The sequence below is a fragment of the Salmo salar genome, chromosome 18 (assembly GCF_965601325.2).
Source record: "Salmo salar chromosome 18, fSalSal1, whole genome shotgun sequence".
NCBI classification, from domain to species: Eukaryota; Metazoa; Chordata; class Actinopteri; order Salmoniformes; family Salmonidae; genus Salmo; species Salmo salar.
This window is the reverse complement of record NC_138308.1, coordinates 77,643,712-77,660,295: the sequence shown is the minus strand read 5'-3', so window position 1 is coordinate 77,660,295 and position 16,584 is coordinate 77,643,712. Positions and strand designations below refer to the sequence as shown.

The window sequence follows — 16,584 nt, the reverse complement described above, 5'->3', positions numbered from 1 at the left end:
ACCAATTCTGACTAACATGGTGTGCCATTCTCTGCCACTTTAATATGGGGGTAGTGCTTTGATTGTTAACCCCAACAAGCTTCTAATTGGTCAATGTGCACGTCCTTAATTAGCTAATTGGCTAATTTATACATGTCATTTCTTGGTACAGAAATCCTTCACGATTTGGTGAATTGATTTAGTAACCGATTCAAGTGTTATAATTTTTACTAGGCAAAGGTCTTATTTCATGAAATACATTTAGTAGGGATATGAAACAATTTCACAGATTTGCAAATGTGTTTTACATTTTTATTGGGCAACAGAGCATCTTCACTGTAGCAGCAATTATAGCTCCCATCACAACAATCGCCACACACACCACTGCCACATACTGCCCACTGCGGGAGGCCTCCCTTCGAGTGTGTTTAAGAGGCAGCATAGGTGAGAGGGCAAAGGTTGGATTTACAGGGTGTTCAATAGAGACAATGCCGGTGTCGATGGCAGGGTAGCGGCACTGGATGGTCAGCCTAAAAAAGAATATATGTACATAGAAATTCACATTTGAATAGTGTGAAACGTGGTGTGTGTGTGTGTGTGTGTGTGTGTGTGTGTGTGTGTGTTTACCTGTAAGGGGAGTCTCTGTGGAAGGGGGGGTCATCCATGGTGATAAGTTCTTTGGGGTACAGCACCTGGTTCTCATATATTAGGAAATTCCCCTCAACCTAGGTGAGGTAGAACATGTATGATTGACTTATTAACACATAACCAGTGGTGTACTTTACCTAAGTAAAAATACTTTCAAGTACTACAAGTCATTTTTGGGGGGGGTATCTGTACTTTACTATTTATATTTTTGCCACCTTTTACTTCTGCTTCACTACATTCCTGAAGAAAAAAAAACCAGTTTTACTCCAAACATTTTACCTAACCCCCAAAACTTCCAGTTACTTAAGTATATTTAGAACCAAATACTTTTACTCAAGTAGTATTTTACTGGGTGACTTTCACTTGAGTCATTTGCTATTAAAAAAAAGGTATCTTTACCTTTATTCATGTATGACAATTTAGTACTTTTTCCACCACTGCATGTAACATGATGAATCAACATGCTAACACACTCACGGTCGCAATGGTACCACAGGAATCCAGGGAGAAATTGAATAGGGCCCTGACGCTGTCCGTCTCTTGGGGGACACAGCTGGGGTCCAAAAGGGTGGTGCGTTTTGGTTGGGTGGGCGGGATGGTACGTGACGTATCAGTCACTACAACCATCCTCCCCTCTGGTAAGCACACTGGAAGTCAAGAGAGGTCTAGGATCAGTTTTAACAGTGTTTGAATGAGGACATGTCGGTCAAGCCTTTCAATAGTACACCGCAGGTGTGTTACCCAGTAACTCTCTGACACGGAAGGTGCAGCGATGGATGAGGCTGTTCTCCATCTTGAGTGTGTCTATGTCCACCACACTGACCTCCAGCCGGCCAACAACACCCTGCAAACTCACTTCCTACAAGCGGGATGAGCCAGAGAGGAAGGGGAGATTGATAATGAAAGTGTCCAATACGTCGACTCACAGATTTTTTTTATTTTTTAAGTGATTTTTTTTTATAAAAAAAAAAAAAAAATCACTATACCCTCAAAGTGTAGGCTCTCAAATTACTCTAAAAGGCTTATATTCCCAGTGAACGAATCCTTAATTCACAAATGAATCCTACATTGATGAAAAGTGGCTCATCTGTTGTACTGGAGAGTTAATGAGATTGAGATTAGGAATCACTTGTGTCAAAAGACAGTGGTACAGCACCCCTTGGGCCAATTAGGGTTAAATTAAGGACACAGACAGATTATTCAGATTACTGGCCCACACTAACCGCTAGGCTACCTGCCTCCCTTTATCCATTTTATTCTAAAATTGATCAAATAAAATACAAATTCATCAATCCACACAATACCCCACAATGACAAAGCAAAAAACTGATTTAGACATTTTAGCAAAAAAAAAAAAAAAAAAAAAAGTTTAATATTACATTTACATAGGTATTCAGACCCTTTACTCAGTACTTTGTTGAAACTCCTTTTGCAGCAATTACAGCAGAGTGTTCTTGGGTAGGCCACGACAAGGCTCTGGCTGGGTCACTCAAGGACATTGAGACTTGCCCCAAAGCCACTCCTGCGTTGTGTTGGCTCTGTGCTTGGTCATTGTCCTGTTGGAAAGTGAACCTTCGCCCCAGTCTGAGGTCCTGAGCGCTCTAGAGCAGGTTTTCAAGGATCTCTCTGTATTTTGCTCCATTCATCTTTCCCTCGATCCTGACTAGTCTCCCAGTCGCTGCTGCTGACAAACATCCCCAGAGAATGATGCTGCCACTACCATGCTTCACTGTAGGGATGGTGCCAGCTTTCCTCCAGACGTGACGCTTGGCATTCAGGCCAAAGCGGCCAATCTTGGTTTCATCAGACCAGATAATCTTTTTTCTCAAGGTCAGAGTCCTTTAGGTGCCTTTTGGCAAACTCCAAGTGGGCTGTCATGTGCCTTTTACTGAGGAGTGGCTTCCGTCTGGCCACTAACACAAAGGCCTGATTGGTGGAGTGCTCCAGAGATGGTTGTCCTTCTGGAAGATTCTCCCATCTCCACAGAGGAACTCTGGAGCTCTGTCACAGTGTCCATTGGGTTCTTGGTCACCTGCCTGACCAAGGCCCTTCTCCCGCGATTGCTCAGTTTGGCCGGGCGACCAGCTCTAGTAAGAGTCTTGGCGGTTCCAAACGTCTTCCATTTAAGAATGATGGAGGCCACTGTGTTCTTGGTGACCTTCAATGTTGCAGAAATGTTTTGGTACCCTTCCCCAGATCTGTGCCTTGACACAATCCTGTCTTGGACAATTCCTTCGACATCATGTCTTGGTTTTTTCTCTGACCTTATATAGACAGGTGTGTGCCTTTCCAAATCATGTCCAATCAATTGAATTTACCACAGGTGGACTCTAATCAAGTTGTAGAAAAAGGATGATCAATGGAAACAGGATGCATCTGAGCTCAATTTCAAGTATCATTGCAAAGGGTCTGAATACTTATGCAAATAAGGTATTTATGGGGGGGGGGGGGGGGGGGGGGGTTAATACATTTGCTAGAATTTTTAAAAACCTGTTTTTTCGCTTAGTCATTACGGGCTATTTTTTTGTAGATTGATGAGGGAAAAAATGATTGAATAGATTTTAGAATAAGGCTGTAACGTAGAAAAATGTGGAAAAGGGAAGTGGTCTGAATACTATCCAAATGCACTGTATAGACATGTTCTTGCTTAAAGATTTCAGAGATAGATAAAGATAAGGATAGAGCACAACAATTGAAGAACCATTTTAAATATGACTGAGGTGGAAGAAACACAGCCATGAGAAAAGTGCCAGTTGAGTGGACAACCAAATCTCCAGTTAATTTACTTAGATAGCCCTTCTCACCTCATAGGTCATGGCCGGACTATAGAATGGGATCTCCACACTAAAGTAGTCCTCTTCTGTTTCCACGGTGAAGCCCCCCATTTCCACTAGCTCCCAGTCCAGCCGGCGGTCCCCAAGGAAGAGCTCCCATCTCCGCTCCTGGGCCCCATAGTGCAGCAGCATCAGGAGGCCCCTCTCTGTGCACTTACCCTCCAGCCTGGGAGGTTCTGGTGCTGGGAGGATGCATGGAGAGGAGAGGGTGGGAAGAAGGATAAGATTGGCGAAAGAGTCAGAGAGAGTGTAGGAATGAGGGATTTAAACAGGACAGGTAGGCAGGCAACCATGAGTTTAGTTCAAGTGATTTTGTATTAATTCTCTCTGTCAAGAGATGTATTTATATATAATCACCTGTCTGCTCTTGAACATCACTCACAATGGTGGCATTATGGTAGAAGACCTCTCCATTGGGTGAGATTGTCAGGGAAAAGGTGAGAGGGAGGGTGTACCTCCTATAGCCCCCATCAACATACTGACATAAGAGGGAGAGCAGGTTACATTGCATCATTACATTATGAAGGTAAAAAAAACTGCCAGTGAGGTATGTATACTGTACATAATTGAAGTACACTGACTATACCAGGCAAATTGCTACACCTTCCTAATATTGAGTTGCGCACCCCCCCCCCCCCCCCCCATACATTAATTTATACTATATTAAGCATACATTTTCATTAACTGTAATCTCATTAGTTATGTTCCAACAACCCCTCAATCTTGTGCAAATATCAGTTATTTTTAAGTCTTGGTTCCAATAGTTGATATTTTTTTCTATGAGATTGCCAGTTGGCTAGGTTTGGTATAGTTCACCCATCATATGAATAGCCTTTGACTCAAATAGGATTCCCTCAAGATTGCTGTGATGTCCAAAGCTACATTTCGTGATAAAACGTTTAAGTTGCATTTATTTGAAAATATCCAGATTGGTCAGTGCAAAATTTATTTTTAATTCTGCCACGGAAAAAACTGTATTTCCTACTACCACGTCATGGCTTTAGTTTTCCATGTGGACCAATTTTTTCAAAATAAATAAAAATCGGTGAATTCTGAAAGCTATCCAAGCATTGTTCAATGAGGTTGTGTTTTTAGGGAGCGATATTGGTTCTTGTAGAATGTTTCATTTTCGTCCATATTGTTATAGTGTTCTTAACTATGAAATTAATGTTCTTAGTTTATCCTTTGAAAATAGACATGTAAAAAGATTCTGGGGATGAGCATGCACATTTTCAATATGTAGCCTACCCATTGTTCCTCTTTAGTGCATTTAACTATATGTAGCAAGTAAAAGCCTTGGGTAGCGAGTTGATACAACTCCAAGTCTGGAAGGTTAAAACCCTCCTCAGACTTAGGAAGATGTAAAACTTTCCTTCTTATTCTATGAATTTTATTTGCTCATTTAAAAAAATCTGTTATGACCGAGTATACTTTTTTAAAGAATGTCTGGTGGGGTAATTGGTATTAAATAAAATAAAAACTTTGGGAGCCATGCCATTCTGAAAAGGTTTAGAATGGAATTGCTTATTCTATCTGTAAGATTTATGGGTAGATTGTTCCATTTTATTAGATGTGCCTTCATATTGTTCAGTAAATGGGATAAAGTTATCTTTATACATGTTTGTTATCACTTATTAAGCATCATAAATGGCTATTTAATATTTTGTGGTCCACTTAAAGGATTGCTGTAGATTGTGCGTTATTCTTTTTCCTATTGCCATTATTATTGTTTTCTTTCCCACGTTCATTTTATATCTGGAGATTTTGAAGTATTCTGAAATTACTTTTAGCAAAGGGGGCATTGAGTTTTCAATATTGGTCAGGTGTATCAGGAGATCTTCAAATAAGTTGAGTTTATATTCATGTTTACCAATATTGATACCTGTTACATTTGGGTCCTGTGTAATTCTTTCTGAAGGCTGTTCAGTTGCCAGTGCAAACAGGGAGGGGGGATTGGGGCCATTCCTGTCTTGTTTCCCTTTCTAATGCAATTTCATCAGATAATGTACTATATGTATATTTTTGCTTTAGGACATTTACATTATATTTTTATTACATTTACTTTTTCAGCTGGAAATTTGAAAGCTTCCAAAGTTTTGAATAGAAAAGGCTATTCAAGATGGTCAAAAGCCTTTTCAGCATCAACAGACATTACTGAGAAATCTATATCCTTTGTTTATTGATTTAAACTGAAACATGTTCTTGTTTGTATGTGTCTTTTTAATAAACTCTGTTTGATATGCATCAAGTCTGAAATGCCTAGTTAAATAAAGGTTAAATAAAATAAAAATATACGACTTGGCCATTCTATTGCTTAGAAGTTTGTTTTTATTTTATTGGGAGGCAAGGGTCGAGTTAAGCGTCCTCCGAAACGTGACCCACCAAACCGTGCTTCTTAACACCCGCCCACTTAACTCCGAAGCCAGACGCACCAATGTGTCGGAGGAAACACCGTTCACCTGACGACCGAGGTCAGCCTGCAGGCACCTGGCCCGCCACAAGGAGTCGCTAGAGTGCGATGAGCCAAGTAAAGCCCCACCCCCGGCCAAACCCTCCCCTAACCCGGACGACGCTGGGCCAAATTGTGCGCCGCCCTATGGGACTCCCGATCACGGCCGGTTGTGATACAGCCCGGGATCGAACCCGGGTCCGTAGTGACGCCTCTAGCACTGCCTTACATGGAACCCAAACCGGCTGCGCGCGTGCACCATCGCGCATAAATGTATTTTGTCCCCCCACACCAAACGCGATCACAACACGCAGGTTAAAATATCAAAACAAACTCTGAACCAATTATATTAATTTGGGGACAGGTCTAAAAGCATTAAACATTTATGGCGATTTAGCTAGTTAACTTGCACTTTCTAGCTAATTTGTCCTATTTATTATTATTATATTGTTATTTTACCTGAAATGCACAAGGTCCTCTACTCCGCCAATTAATCCACACATAAAACGGTCAACCGAATCGTTTCTAGTCATCTCTCTTCCTTCCAGGATTTTTCTTCTCTTGACTTTATATTGCGATTGGCAACTTCCATAAATTAGGTGCATTACCGCCACTGACGTTGTTCGTCTTTCAGTTACCCAAGTGGGTATAACCAATGAGAAGATGGCACGTGGGTACCTGCTTCTATAACCCATTGAGGAGATGGGAGAGGCAGGACTTGCAGCGCGATCTGCGTCAGAAATAGAACTGATTTCTATTTTAGCCCTTGGCAATGCAGACGCTCGTTGGTGCGCGAGAGCAGTGTGGATGCCTTAATTGAATAACATAGATTTCTAAATTTATTTTGCAACGCTCGCGCACGCGATGCGAGCGGTGTGGTCAGCCTGTTATACCGCTGCGCCACTCAGGAGGCCGCATTCATGTTTTAACAGTATTTATTTTTGGTGATGTGTTTTTAGTGATTATTTTTTTCACTCTGATTTATATACATTTTTCATAGACGCTTTTAAAATTGTCATTAAATCACGTTATTTCTAATTACCGCATTTGTATTGTATAAGGGGTTTAGCATGCATTTGTTTTGTTAGAGCTGCAAGATATTTACCCGGTTAATTTGTGATTAAGTAATAGGCTTTCAGTTTAACCTGTAAATTGTTGTCTCTCTTCAAAAAGTAAAAGATAGTGATTCAGCAGGAATACAATCTTTTAATTTCTAAATCAGATTTAGCTTTTGCCAAGTATGAGATTATCATTCCCCTAATGTATGCCTTAATAAAGGCATCCCAGATTATATCAGAGTAGTCTTTTCTTTATCGTCTAGGTTTACATTTATAATGGTAAAAACTAATTCATTTACGTAGCCCATTTAATACATTTTAGGTCCAGAAGACGCCCTCTGTTCATTCTCTAAATTCTGCAGCATAGGCCTCGCCAACCCAGCTCTTCTTTACATATTCAATTTCTCCATTTTTTTTATGCAACTCTTGCAAGAACCAAATCTGCCCACAATCTGGTTAAAATGTTCCAGAATCATATGCTCCCCCATCATGGAGCCCATTATGAATTGGATTTTGTTGGTCTTTACTTGTATAAAATCAAAGTTAACCTTCTGTTCCGTCTATTGTAGAAGAACCAAATAAAACATTTTAGCAGACATGAGGGTGGTGGGCATTCCATAGAATGGAAGGATCATAGTATAAATACATAGTTACTGTATACATTACATATATAGAGTGTGTGGGCTGAGCAGACATTTAACAAAAAACAAAGCAAAGTGCATCTTTGTACTTGAGAAGCTGTGCCTTTTTAGGGCTTTTAAGCTCCAACTCCTCTTCTAATGTACTAAAACTGTGGATTATTTAATTATACATACATTGGAGAAAGACTGCCACTTAGGTACTGTGGTCGGTTTGTATTACCTTATAAATTAAAGTATGGTGACTGGTGGGGGTCTACTTGGGGAGACCGGGCCCACAGAGACTGAAATGGGATGAGTGGAAGCCCCACGCAAGGAATAATGATTCGTCATCCTTTCCTAATCTGTCCAGCACTCATTCATTTTACAATGGCTTTACAAGTCACCAAAAAATACATTTACATTGTAGTATAAAGTCCTTCCTTTTCTCCCTCTCCCAAACCACATCCATCACTCCCTCCCAGTTCTCCCCCACTCAAGCTTATCCCAACCCATATTTACTCACCCTTGCCCACCCAAGCCAAGCTTGTCCCACCCTCCCTTCCTTCCTTGCCGTCTCTTACCCACCCAGGCCTAGTTTATCCCAATCTCCTCTTTTCCCCCCTCGGACTTGGGAGAGGCGAAGGTCGAGAGCCATGCGTCCTCTGAAACACGATCCTGGCAAGCTGCACTGCTTCTTGACACACTGCTCGCTTAACCCCGAAGCCAGTCGAACCAATGTGTCGGAGGAAACGCTGTACAACTGGCGACTCAGTTGTACAGGCACAAGTCAGCGTGCATGCGTCTGGCCCGCCACAAGGAGTAGCTAGAGCGCAATGGGACAAGGACATCCCGGCCGGCCAAACCCTCCCCTAACCAGGACGATGCTGGGCCAATTGTGCGCCGGCTCATGGGTCTCCTGGTCGCGGCCGGCTGCGACACAGCCTGGGATCGAATCCGGGTCTGTAGTGTGGCCATGGATTTTTATCTTCTTTCCCCCTTGTGCCTTCAGAATGTCAACTTTGGTCTGATAGTTCCACAGCGTAAAGATTACCATGAGAGGGCATTTAGCCTTCTTCTGTTTCACGCCGATCCGATGGAGTCGCTCGAGATCCTTCGGTGATGCATCCATGCCAAGCTTCTCCAATATCAGCTTGATCACGTAGCTGGAAAGGTCTCCTTTTTCTCGTATTCCGGTAGGGACAACATTCATTATTTTGTCTCATTCCGTTTTCTTGCTGGTCCAGTTCATCTTCTAAAAAGTTTGCACCTTTGTTTCCAGAAGGCTCATTTTGTTGTCCAGTTCCTCCACTCGCCCACCCTGTATATGGCATATCCAACACGATAGACTACTTTCCTTTCGAGCAAATCTACTTTTAAAAACAAATTGTGACAGTTTGTTTTGGGGAGCATTGAGAGCATTTTAGCTATGTTTCCTGGATATCCTTCAGCTGTTCATTGCTCTCAATTGAATCTCCAAGTTGCTCTTTGTCTTTTCTAAGAGAAGCCTTGGCTTGTTGGGTTTGAGTTGCAGCGTCGCTTTACCCACAGATTGGTTCGCTGTTGTATATAAAACTGACCGCTCACTCTCTCCTGGCTGCTTTGGGACATATTGAGCTATGAATATTAGAGGCATAATTTAAACTATGTTGTCCAGTTTCAACATACCACAGTTCTGATGGTACAAAACAGAGCTAAACACACCCCATGCGTCCTATAGGTCCGCGCATCCGCCTCGTCGGTTGATGGACCATTCTTGAAACACACACAGGAAACTGTTGAGTGTGAAAAACCCAGCAGCGTTGCAGTTCTTGACAATCTTGGCACCTAATACCATAGCCCGTTCAAAGGCACTTAAATATTTTGTCTCCATTCACCCTCTGAATGGCACACATACACCATCCATGTCTCAATTGTCTCAAGGCTTAAAAATCCTTCTTTAACCTATCTCTTCCCCTACGGTTACACTGATTGAAGTGGATTTTATCCCACAAGTCTAATTAGCAGAAAAATAAAAACAATCTGCGTAATAATCTGTCCGTTTAAGCTAGAGACATCTGTTTTTTCTAATATGACCCCTCTGTGGAAAGGTGAGACTCTCTCCACATACTTCCATACATTACTTCCATACATTTCTTTCAACTGGTACCGTGGGACATTCAGATGAGTCTTGTGAGGCATCACACAAGACTCATCTGAATGTCCCACGGTACCAGTTGAAAAAAATGTATGGAAGTATATGGATACTGTTTAGTGCCAAAAACAAAAACAATCCTGATCTTTCCTATATCTCTCAGATATAGGAAACGTCCTTCAGATGTATTTAGGGGGGACTAGCTGTAATTCGATGCGTTTGAATGGGCTAAAAGTAGTAAGGCCAAATTAAAATGTTAATTCAATTATTTTTGGGGATACTTCAAAGGGTCTTAAAACTCTAAATCAAATAGCTAAATGATCCGTGGTATGACCTTCTTAAAACAATTCCATATAGCTTAGTAGAACCTCCCCTCCGCCGGTTTAGACAGGGCTTAGACTGTAAAGGGTTTAACAAGTGACATCAATAAAGGATCAAAGCATTCATCTAGATTCACCTGGTTAGTTTATGTCATGGAAAGAGCAGGTGTTCTTAATGTTTTGTATACTCAGTGTACATCTCTACAATTGGTGCTTCTCTGCCTCTCTTCAATTAGTCTTACCTTCTGAAGAACGGAGGGGTGTGAGAAGGGGGCATGAAGCTGGTAGGAATGTGACCCGTTGGGGTAGGGGACCTGGACCCAGGACAAAGTGTCCCCCTCACATCCCCCGGTGACGTTGTGGAGGGACACGTCAGGAGGGAACACACCCAGGGAGACAGAGAACACCTTCTGGGACGATATGGTGTCTGGGGAGGGAACAGAGTTAGTGGGTGTGGAGTCATGATCAAAGCATGCAAATAGATTTATTGAAGTATTGCAATTAATGTTAACTGTTGTGGGTTTTAGTGGCAATCTATCCCATAATTATGCAGCCTCTAGCATTTTTTATAACTTATGCCAGTTTTCGAGCAGAGGCCAACCATTGTGGTAATATAGCAACTTTGGCCAAATTCATTCAAAGCAGAGATTCATATTTGAGTTCCAACGTGACCAATCCCTGTCATTCCTTGAGCTCTTTAATACTCATAGTAGATGGATACTGACTGTCTGTGAGTGTGGGGGTCCGGGGGACGTAGGCGGTCTTGAGGAACCTGAAGGAGCGATGCTGGGTGAGGGGCCACCGGTCATCCTCCCACTGGTGCATGTAGAACAGGTCTACAGACAGAGACTGGCTGTACTGGCCCTCCAACACACCACTCTGGGACAAGAAAGAGCAGTTGAATGTTTCTGTGTGTGTGTGTGTGTGTGTGTGTGTGTGTGTGTGTGTGTGTGTGTGTGTGTGTGTGTGCGTAGGCATGTGTACCTTAACGTGTGTTCCTTCGGCTCCGAATGGAACGCTGACCTCCACCACTCCATCCCTCAGGCTTATCTCATACCCCCTGTCCTTGATCACAGACTCATTCAGGGCTAGCGTCTCCACCCCTATTCTCATGCCCCTGTCCCTGAACCTCCCATGGACCAGCGGGGAGAGGACATGGGGGACAGGCCAGAGCAGGTGGGCACCATCCACTGTCGCCTCATCTGGAGGAGTTAAGGGAGGCAGGGAGGGAAGGAAATGTGGAGAGAGGACGAAAGTGGTAAGAGAAAGGAGATTGTAGGTTCTAAAGAGGATTGCAAATATGATTAAAGTCAAAGCTAAGATTCTCATTGTCATTTGTACTCCCTAATAAATAGACCACATACTCATGGAGCAGGCCACTGTGGCATCGATGGCAAGGACCTTCCCTTGATGTGGGTACAGGATGGTAGCATTGACCACCTCCAACTCCACCCCTTTCTCCTGTGTAGGCGTGGTCAAGTGAAAGACACCAAGAGTTGCTATAACGTGTATACCAATATGTTCATATCACATGCAAACAGAGCACAGTAAACACCCTCATCAGAAGTACCTTGATGGTGTAGGAGAGGGGTGAGGAGTAGGGACAGCGCAGTATAATCCTGGAGCCTGACTCAGAGATGTGGTAGCCCAGGGCACTGGCCTCCGTCATGGTCCTGGGTCTAACCTCCTCCTTGGTGTGGCCTGGTCTGTGGAACATCATGCCTCTCTTTCCCACCTCCTTTTTCTTCTGTCCAGAGTGTAATGCAGCTGGGACCGGTCCCTTTATGGAGACCTTGGAGAACAATTAAAGAAGAGACATAGTGTAAAACAAAACCGATTTGAAACATGTAAGTTTGGCAAAGTTCCATGTGCAGATGGACAGTACATTTCTGATCTGATGGACCTGTAAGTCACCTCCATGTAGCTCTCCTCACAGACGAGCTCCCGGAAGCCCCAGGGCCACTGGGCTGAGCAGTGGAGCAGGAATGGGTACCCTAGGTCCCTCCCATTCACCTGCCGGGTCACCAACCACACCTTCAGACGGAACTCCGAGTCCCCCTGCACAGAAGAGGTTCTTATTCAATTCCGTTCAATCAGAAAACAAGCTAGAAGTCAAGCTAATTAACTTGGATTCATTATATTGATCATATCTGAATTTGACTGCATATACCAGTATATTGAATATATATCCATTATGGGTCAATCAAGTTCACCTGGTTGTTGACGTGGCAGGCGAGGAATGAGGCACGGAACACCAGGTCTCCATGGTGATTGAAGAGCATGGTGTAGCCACACTCTGTGGCCTTTCGGCCAGACAGGAAGTGAACTCCCTGGTGGTCTGATGACAGTGGTTTAGAGGAAGCGTCAATATTCACAGTGCAGCTGGCTATGGTGTCTTCATAGAGATAGATAGAGGACTCAAGTGCCCAGAAAGCCAGTTTTAGCATGGGCAGCTCCATTGAGGACTTTCACCATTTTGAAGTAGTCAACTGGGTGGGACTTTCTATGGGTTAAGGAAGGACCAAATAATTCGATCCAGGTCATCAGGAGAGATAAGCTAATGAATTATACTTGTGAGCAAACATTCCATAACTGCAGGTGGTAGTAAATCCCCAACCCGTGCTTAGTACCTACACACTCCAGGTGGCAGTATGCACCCTTTCAGTTTGTTTACGAACTCATAGAAGTAAAATGACTACTTCTAAATGGATATGGCCTCAATGGCGCTGCTCATGCTCTCAGACGCCTGTAACTATCTCTATGGGTGTACTCTACATTCAGATGATATTCTTGTTCTCCCCAAAACGTTCACATTCTAGACAAATTCAGTTTAAGATGATCAAGTAGTGGGGTGGCAGGTAGCCTAGTGGTTAGAGCGTTGGACTAGTAACCGAAAGGTTGCAAGATCGAATCCCCGAGCTGACAAGGAAAAAAAATCTGTCGTTCTGCCCCTGAACAAGGCTGTCATTGAAAATAAGAATTTGTTCTTAACTGACTTGCCTAGTTAAATAAAGGAAAATTAAAAAAAGTACAGCACACCAGTGGCAGTTAGATAAAAGAATGGCTGTATCCATATTTCAACCAATAATATTACACTCGCACCTTGAACGTCGAATCGGCTCATAGGGCCAAGGATGGGGCCAGACCTGACAAACAGCCAGAAGTGACGCTCATGACACTCAGACCGGAATGTTCCTATAACACAAGACAGATGGAATCATTAACATAAATTAATTGACACCGAACATGTTTTGTTTAGTATGAATCAGCCATAAAAGCGAAGAGGCTGATTAAACAGTGGCATGCTATTTATTGAACAGATGATGTTTGTTTATGGCGTATCCATCTCTCTATGACACAGAAATTAACCACATTCAATCACAATAACAACATGGTGAATGAATAATAAGATTATGTATTTTATTGTGTCCTTGTTTCAGGGTTATTTTCAATTTGTTAGATATGCATGAATCTAAGATTCACTTTTATTGTGAATATTTCATTGGATGATGTCCAAATAAATCCTCTCCATTTTTGCATTAGAGTCTCAGTTTTGGATTTGTCCACATTTGACAAGTGTGCGGGTCTCCATCTCTCCTAGAAATCTATTTGGCAGAAGTCTCCTTTACTGTATTGCTACTAAGAAATCTTATGCTATAAAATGGCCAACTGAGGACGACACTGATACGACATAGTTCTAGTGAGAGAATCAGTATGGTGAGAGCAGGGCTGTATTCAGTACGTCCTGCAATGGAAACAGTTTACCATTTATTAAACAAACAGAACAAATGTAACAGAGAAGGACCAACCTGAATTTGTCCAATAGAAACTTGTTTCAAAACATTTTCCATTTGGAGTATATGATTTGTTGCAAAACGTTTTTCAGAGTCGGCATAATGAATACACCCCAGGGGTGTAACCATTAGTCCAAAACGTTTCGCAACGGAAACCGTTTACTCCCAACAGAAAACGTTTTACAATGAAAACGAGAGTTTATATTGGACAAAAATCAAGTAGGTCCCTCCCCTTTTGGTTCTGTTTGGTTCCTAGTAAATAAACAACAGTACTTTAAATCAAATCAAACTTACCAACTGGTACAGTAGTTGGAGTACTGAGAGTAGTACAGAGTAACAGTATGCTGGAAGAAATATTGGTAGAAGTGAGAAATTCAAATGTATATATGGATGATATATTCTATTAATGTGACCAGATACTACCACAGTTACTACATTCACCTCTTAAAACTCACCACAGAAGGATTTTGATAACCCTAACTTTCACTGTACAAGGTATGGTCATGTTTGGTATTGTGTAAAGGTGTAGTGAAAAGTAACTTAATTTCTATTTCCTTATCTTTCTCTATTTTCGTTTGCAATTCATCAAACTTCATCCATGATTGGCACCATTTTGACTGCCAGTGGCAGCCACACCTGTCCATGCCGTAATTGGTAGAGAGCTGATTGCTTTCATAAGATCCACCAGTCAACAAGGCACAATCAATAACTTCTACTTGGCTGCCAACTCATGATAAAAGTAGACCATTTTCAAGCAAATATTCAAACCCCATTCATTAATTGGCCATCATACGTATTTCTAAAATCACCATAGGCTTAAATGTATAGACCTAACCAACAGGTCCACATACGCCAAGGCCCGCATTCATCCTACGTTCTTTGTTACAGGGGAATATATAGATGATTCCTTGCGTGTGTTAGACAACACCTGAGAGATGAGCTCGAAAAACAAGTGTCTCCCGAAATAAGATCCATAATGTAGATCCCTGTCTTTAAAAAACATTTTCTATTTGTATCGCAGAAAGACGCATTAATTGATGATGCAGAATAAATTAAATGAAGATGAATGAAAAAAAGAGGGAAGGAATATGCGCGTTTGCAATCGCATCGTTTTATGTAGGTTTGAAAGCGAAACTTAACGCACAGCAAATGTGCTAAAATACAAAGTTCTAGGTTTAGATTTTTACAGTGACAAGATGAGCAGCGGCAGTGTAAGTAACCAGCCTAAAACGAGGCCTCTATTCTGTTTTGTAAATGAATCATTATGAATCGGTTGATTACAATGAAACGTGTCCTGTAGCCTAAGTAGGCCTGTTCAATCACCCACAGTTGAAATGTTATCGAATGATTCAAACACAGCTCATGATAACCTTTTTATTTATATTTCCTTTCTATTCATCACCATGCATCTAAATTACAGTAGATGTATTTATTGTGCACCATATATTAGGCTACTTGTCAAGGATGCTGATGCAAAGGCGTTGCTAGGAGATGAGGGGGTATTTTATTTTCCATGCACCCTACTGAGGTCCTTCCTTTCAGATGAACAACATTTGCCAAAATATGAAACTCACAAAATAAGATGAATGTATAAGATTGAGAAAAAAACAAAGTGTGTGTGTGGCACAAGCAAGAGAGGGAGCAGAGGAAGAAACTGCAGCGCTTTCTGACAGACCTGGCCTTATTGGGATCATTGCAGGTTAGTTCTTATAGTTCTAGAACCAGATAAATCTCCATCCAATCAATGTATAAATGACTTAAAGGGCCAGAAAACATGAAATATGCAAAAAGCTCTCACAGTCTCACTGCAGAATTAGATGTTCATCCATGTTCCCACATTTCAAATGTAAAAGTTTCTCCAAACATACAGTTTCAAAGTGTTTTTGTTTCTCCTGCTTCTCTGTATCGTTCCATTTCTCCAAACTTAAAATTTCGAAGTTAAGGGTTATGTTTAGGCACTCATTCTGAAAGGTTAAGGTTTGGGATAGGGTCACAAAAATAAAAAACAGTGTCCATAACTGGAATTGAACACACAACCTTCAAATCTAGAATCATGGAATTACACCCATGCACCTTCCCTGTCCACAAAACCCAAGACTACTTGGGAGAGAGGAGCTACTCCTGACGGGGAGAGAGGAGCTACTCCTGACGGGGAGAGAGGAGCTACGAGGAGAGAGGAGCTACTCCTCTCTCCCCCTCTACTCCTCTCTCCCCCTCAGTCAATGTAGTCAATGAAGAGCATAACTAATAACTCTGTGTCTATCCTGTTTTCTCAAACATCCAGAAATCGACAATGAGCCTACATTAAGTCTATATTATGATTCTTCTTTTATTCCAGGACAGTAATGAGAAAACATTTTAAAACAGGGAAATTCTACCTTAACTTGTCCAAATAGAACACAGATTTACATTTTCTGTTGATATTGTGTGCCATACTGAACATGACCCTGGTCTGTCCCTTCAGGGTTGGCATTCCCCTGTGTTTATGGTGTCGGCAGCCTCCTCCTTCAGTAGCACCTACAGCCTGGCTAGACACCATCTCCCCACTGCCCGGGGACCACCAGAGGCCTCATCAGGGGTCACAACGCATGCCAAGGCAGCAGCAGCAGCAGCACTCATCCCAGGGGCCCAACCACCATACCCACAAGTAGGGGCTAGATGAGTAAAAACCTACACACACAAATACACACGTGCATATTTGAAACACGAACACTTAAACTCATGCACACACACAATAATTGAACTATCCTT

General features: G+C 42.1%; 1 protein-coding gene across 4 annotated transcripts in view; it reads right to left on the bottom strand.

Annotated features, from left to right (window-relative positions):
- Nucleotides 1–277: 277 nt before the first annotated feature.
- The window catches only part of LOC106577652 (uncharacterized), a 24,628-nt gene continuing 8,321 nt past the window's right edge, over nt 278–16,584 (bottom strand). Inside the window, exons 1-16 of one of the 4 annotated variants that reach the window (XM_014155961.3) lie at nt 14,289–14,470; nt 14,128–14,177; nt 13,142–13,234; nt 12,253–12,377; nt 11,954–12,097; nt 11,610–11,831; nt 11,404–11,500; nt 11,024–11,241; nt 10,765–10,918; nt 10,282–10,466; nt 3,819–3,939; nt 3,432–3,637; nt 1,369–1,486; nt 1,105–1,274; nt 607–704; nt 278–509 (exon numbers count right to left, since the gene is read on the bottom strand). In XM_014155961.3, the coding sequence (XP_014011436.1) occupies nt 284–509; nt 607–704; nt 1,105–1,274; nt 1,369–1,486; nt 3,432–3,637; nt 3,819–3,939; nt 10,282–10,466; nt 10,765–10,918; nt 11,024–11,241; nt 11,404–11,500; nt 11,610–11,831; nt 11,954–12,097; nt 12,253–12,377; nt 13,142–13,234; nt 14,128–14,177; nt 14,289–14,338 (2,277 nt within the window). In that variant the 5' untranslated portion in view covers nt 14,339–14,470 and the 3' untranslated portion in view covers nt 278–283. Of the gene's footprint in view, nt 510–606; nt 705–1,104; nt 1,275–1,368; nt 1,487–3,431; nt 3,644–3,818; nt 3,940–10,281; nt 10,467–10,764; nt 10,919–11,023; nt 11,242–11,403; nt 11,501–11,609; nt 11,832–11,953; nt 12,098–12,252; nt 12,378–13,141; nt 13,235–14,127; nt 14,178–14,288; nt 14,471–16,584 lie in introns of those variants that run through there. The other 3 variants (XM_014155960.3, XM_014155962.3, XM_014155963.3) reach the window with 3 other exon arrangements.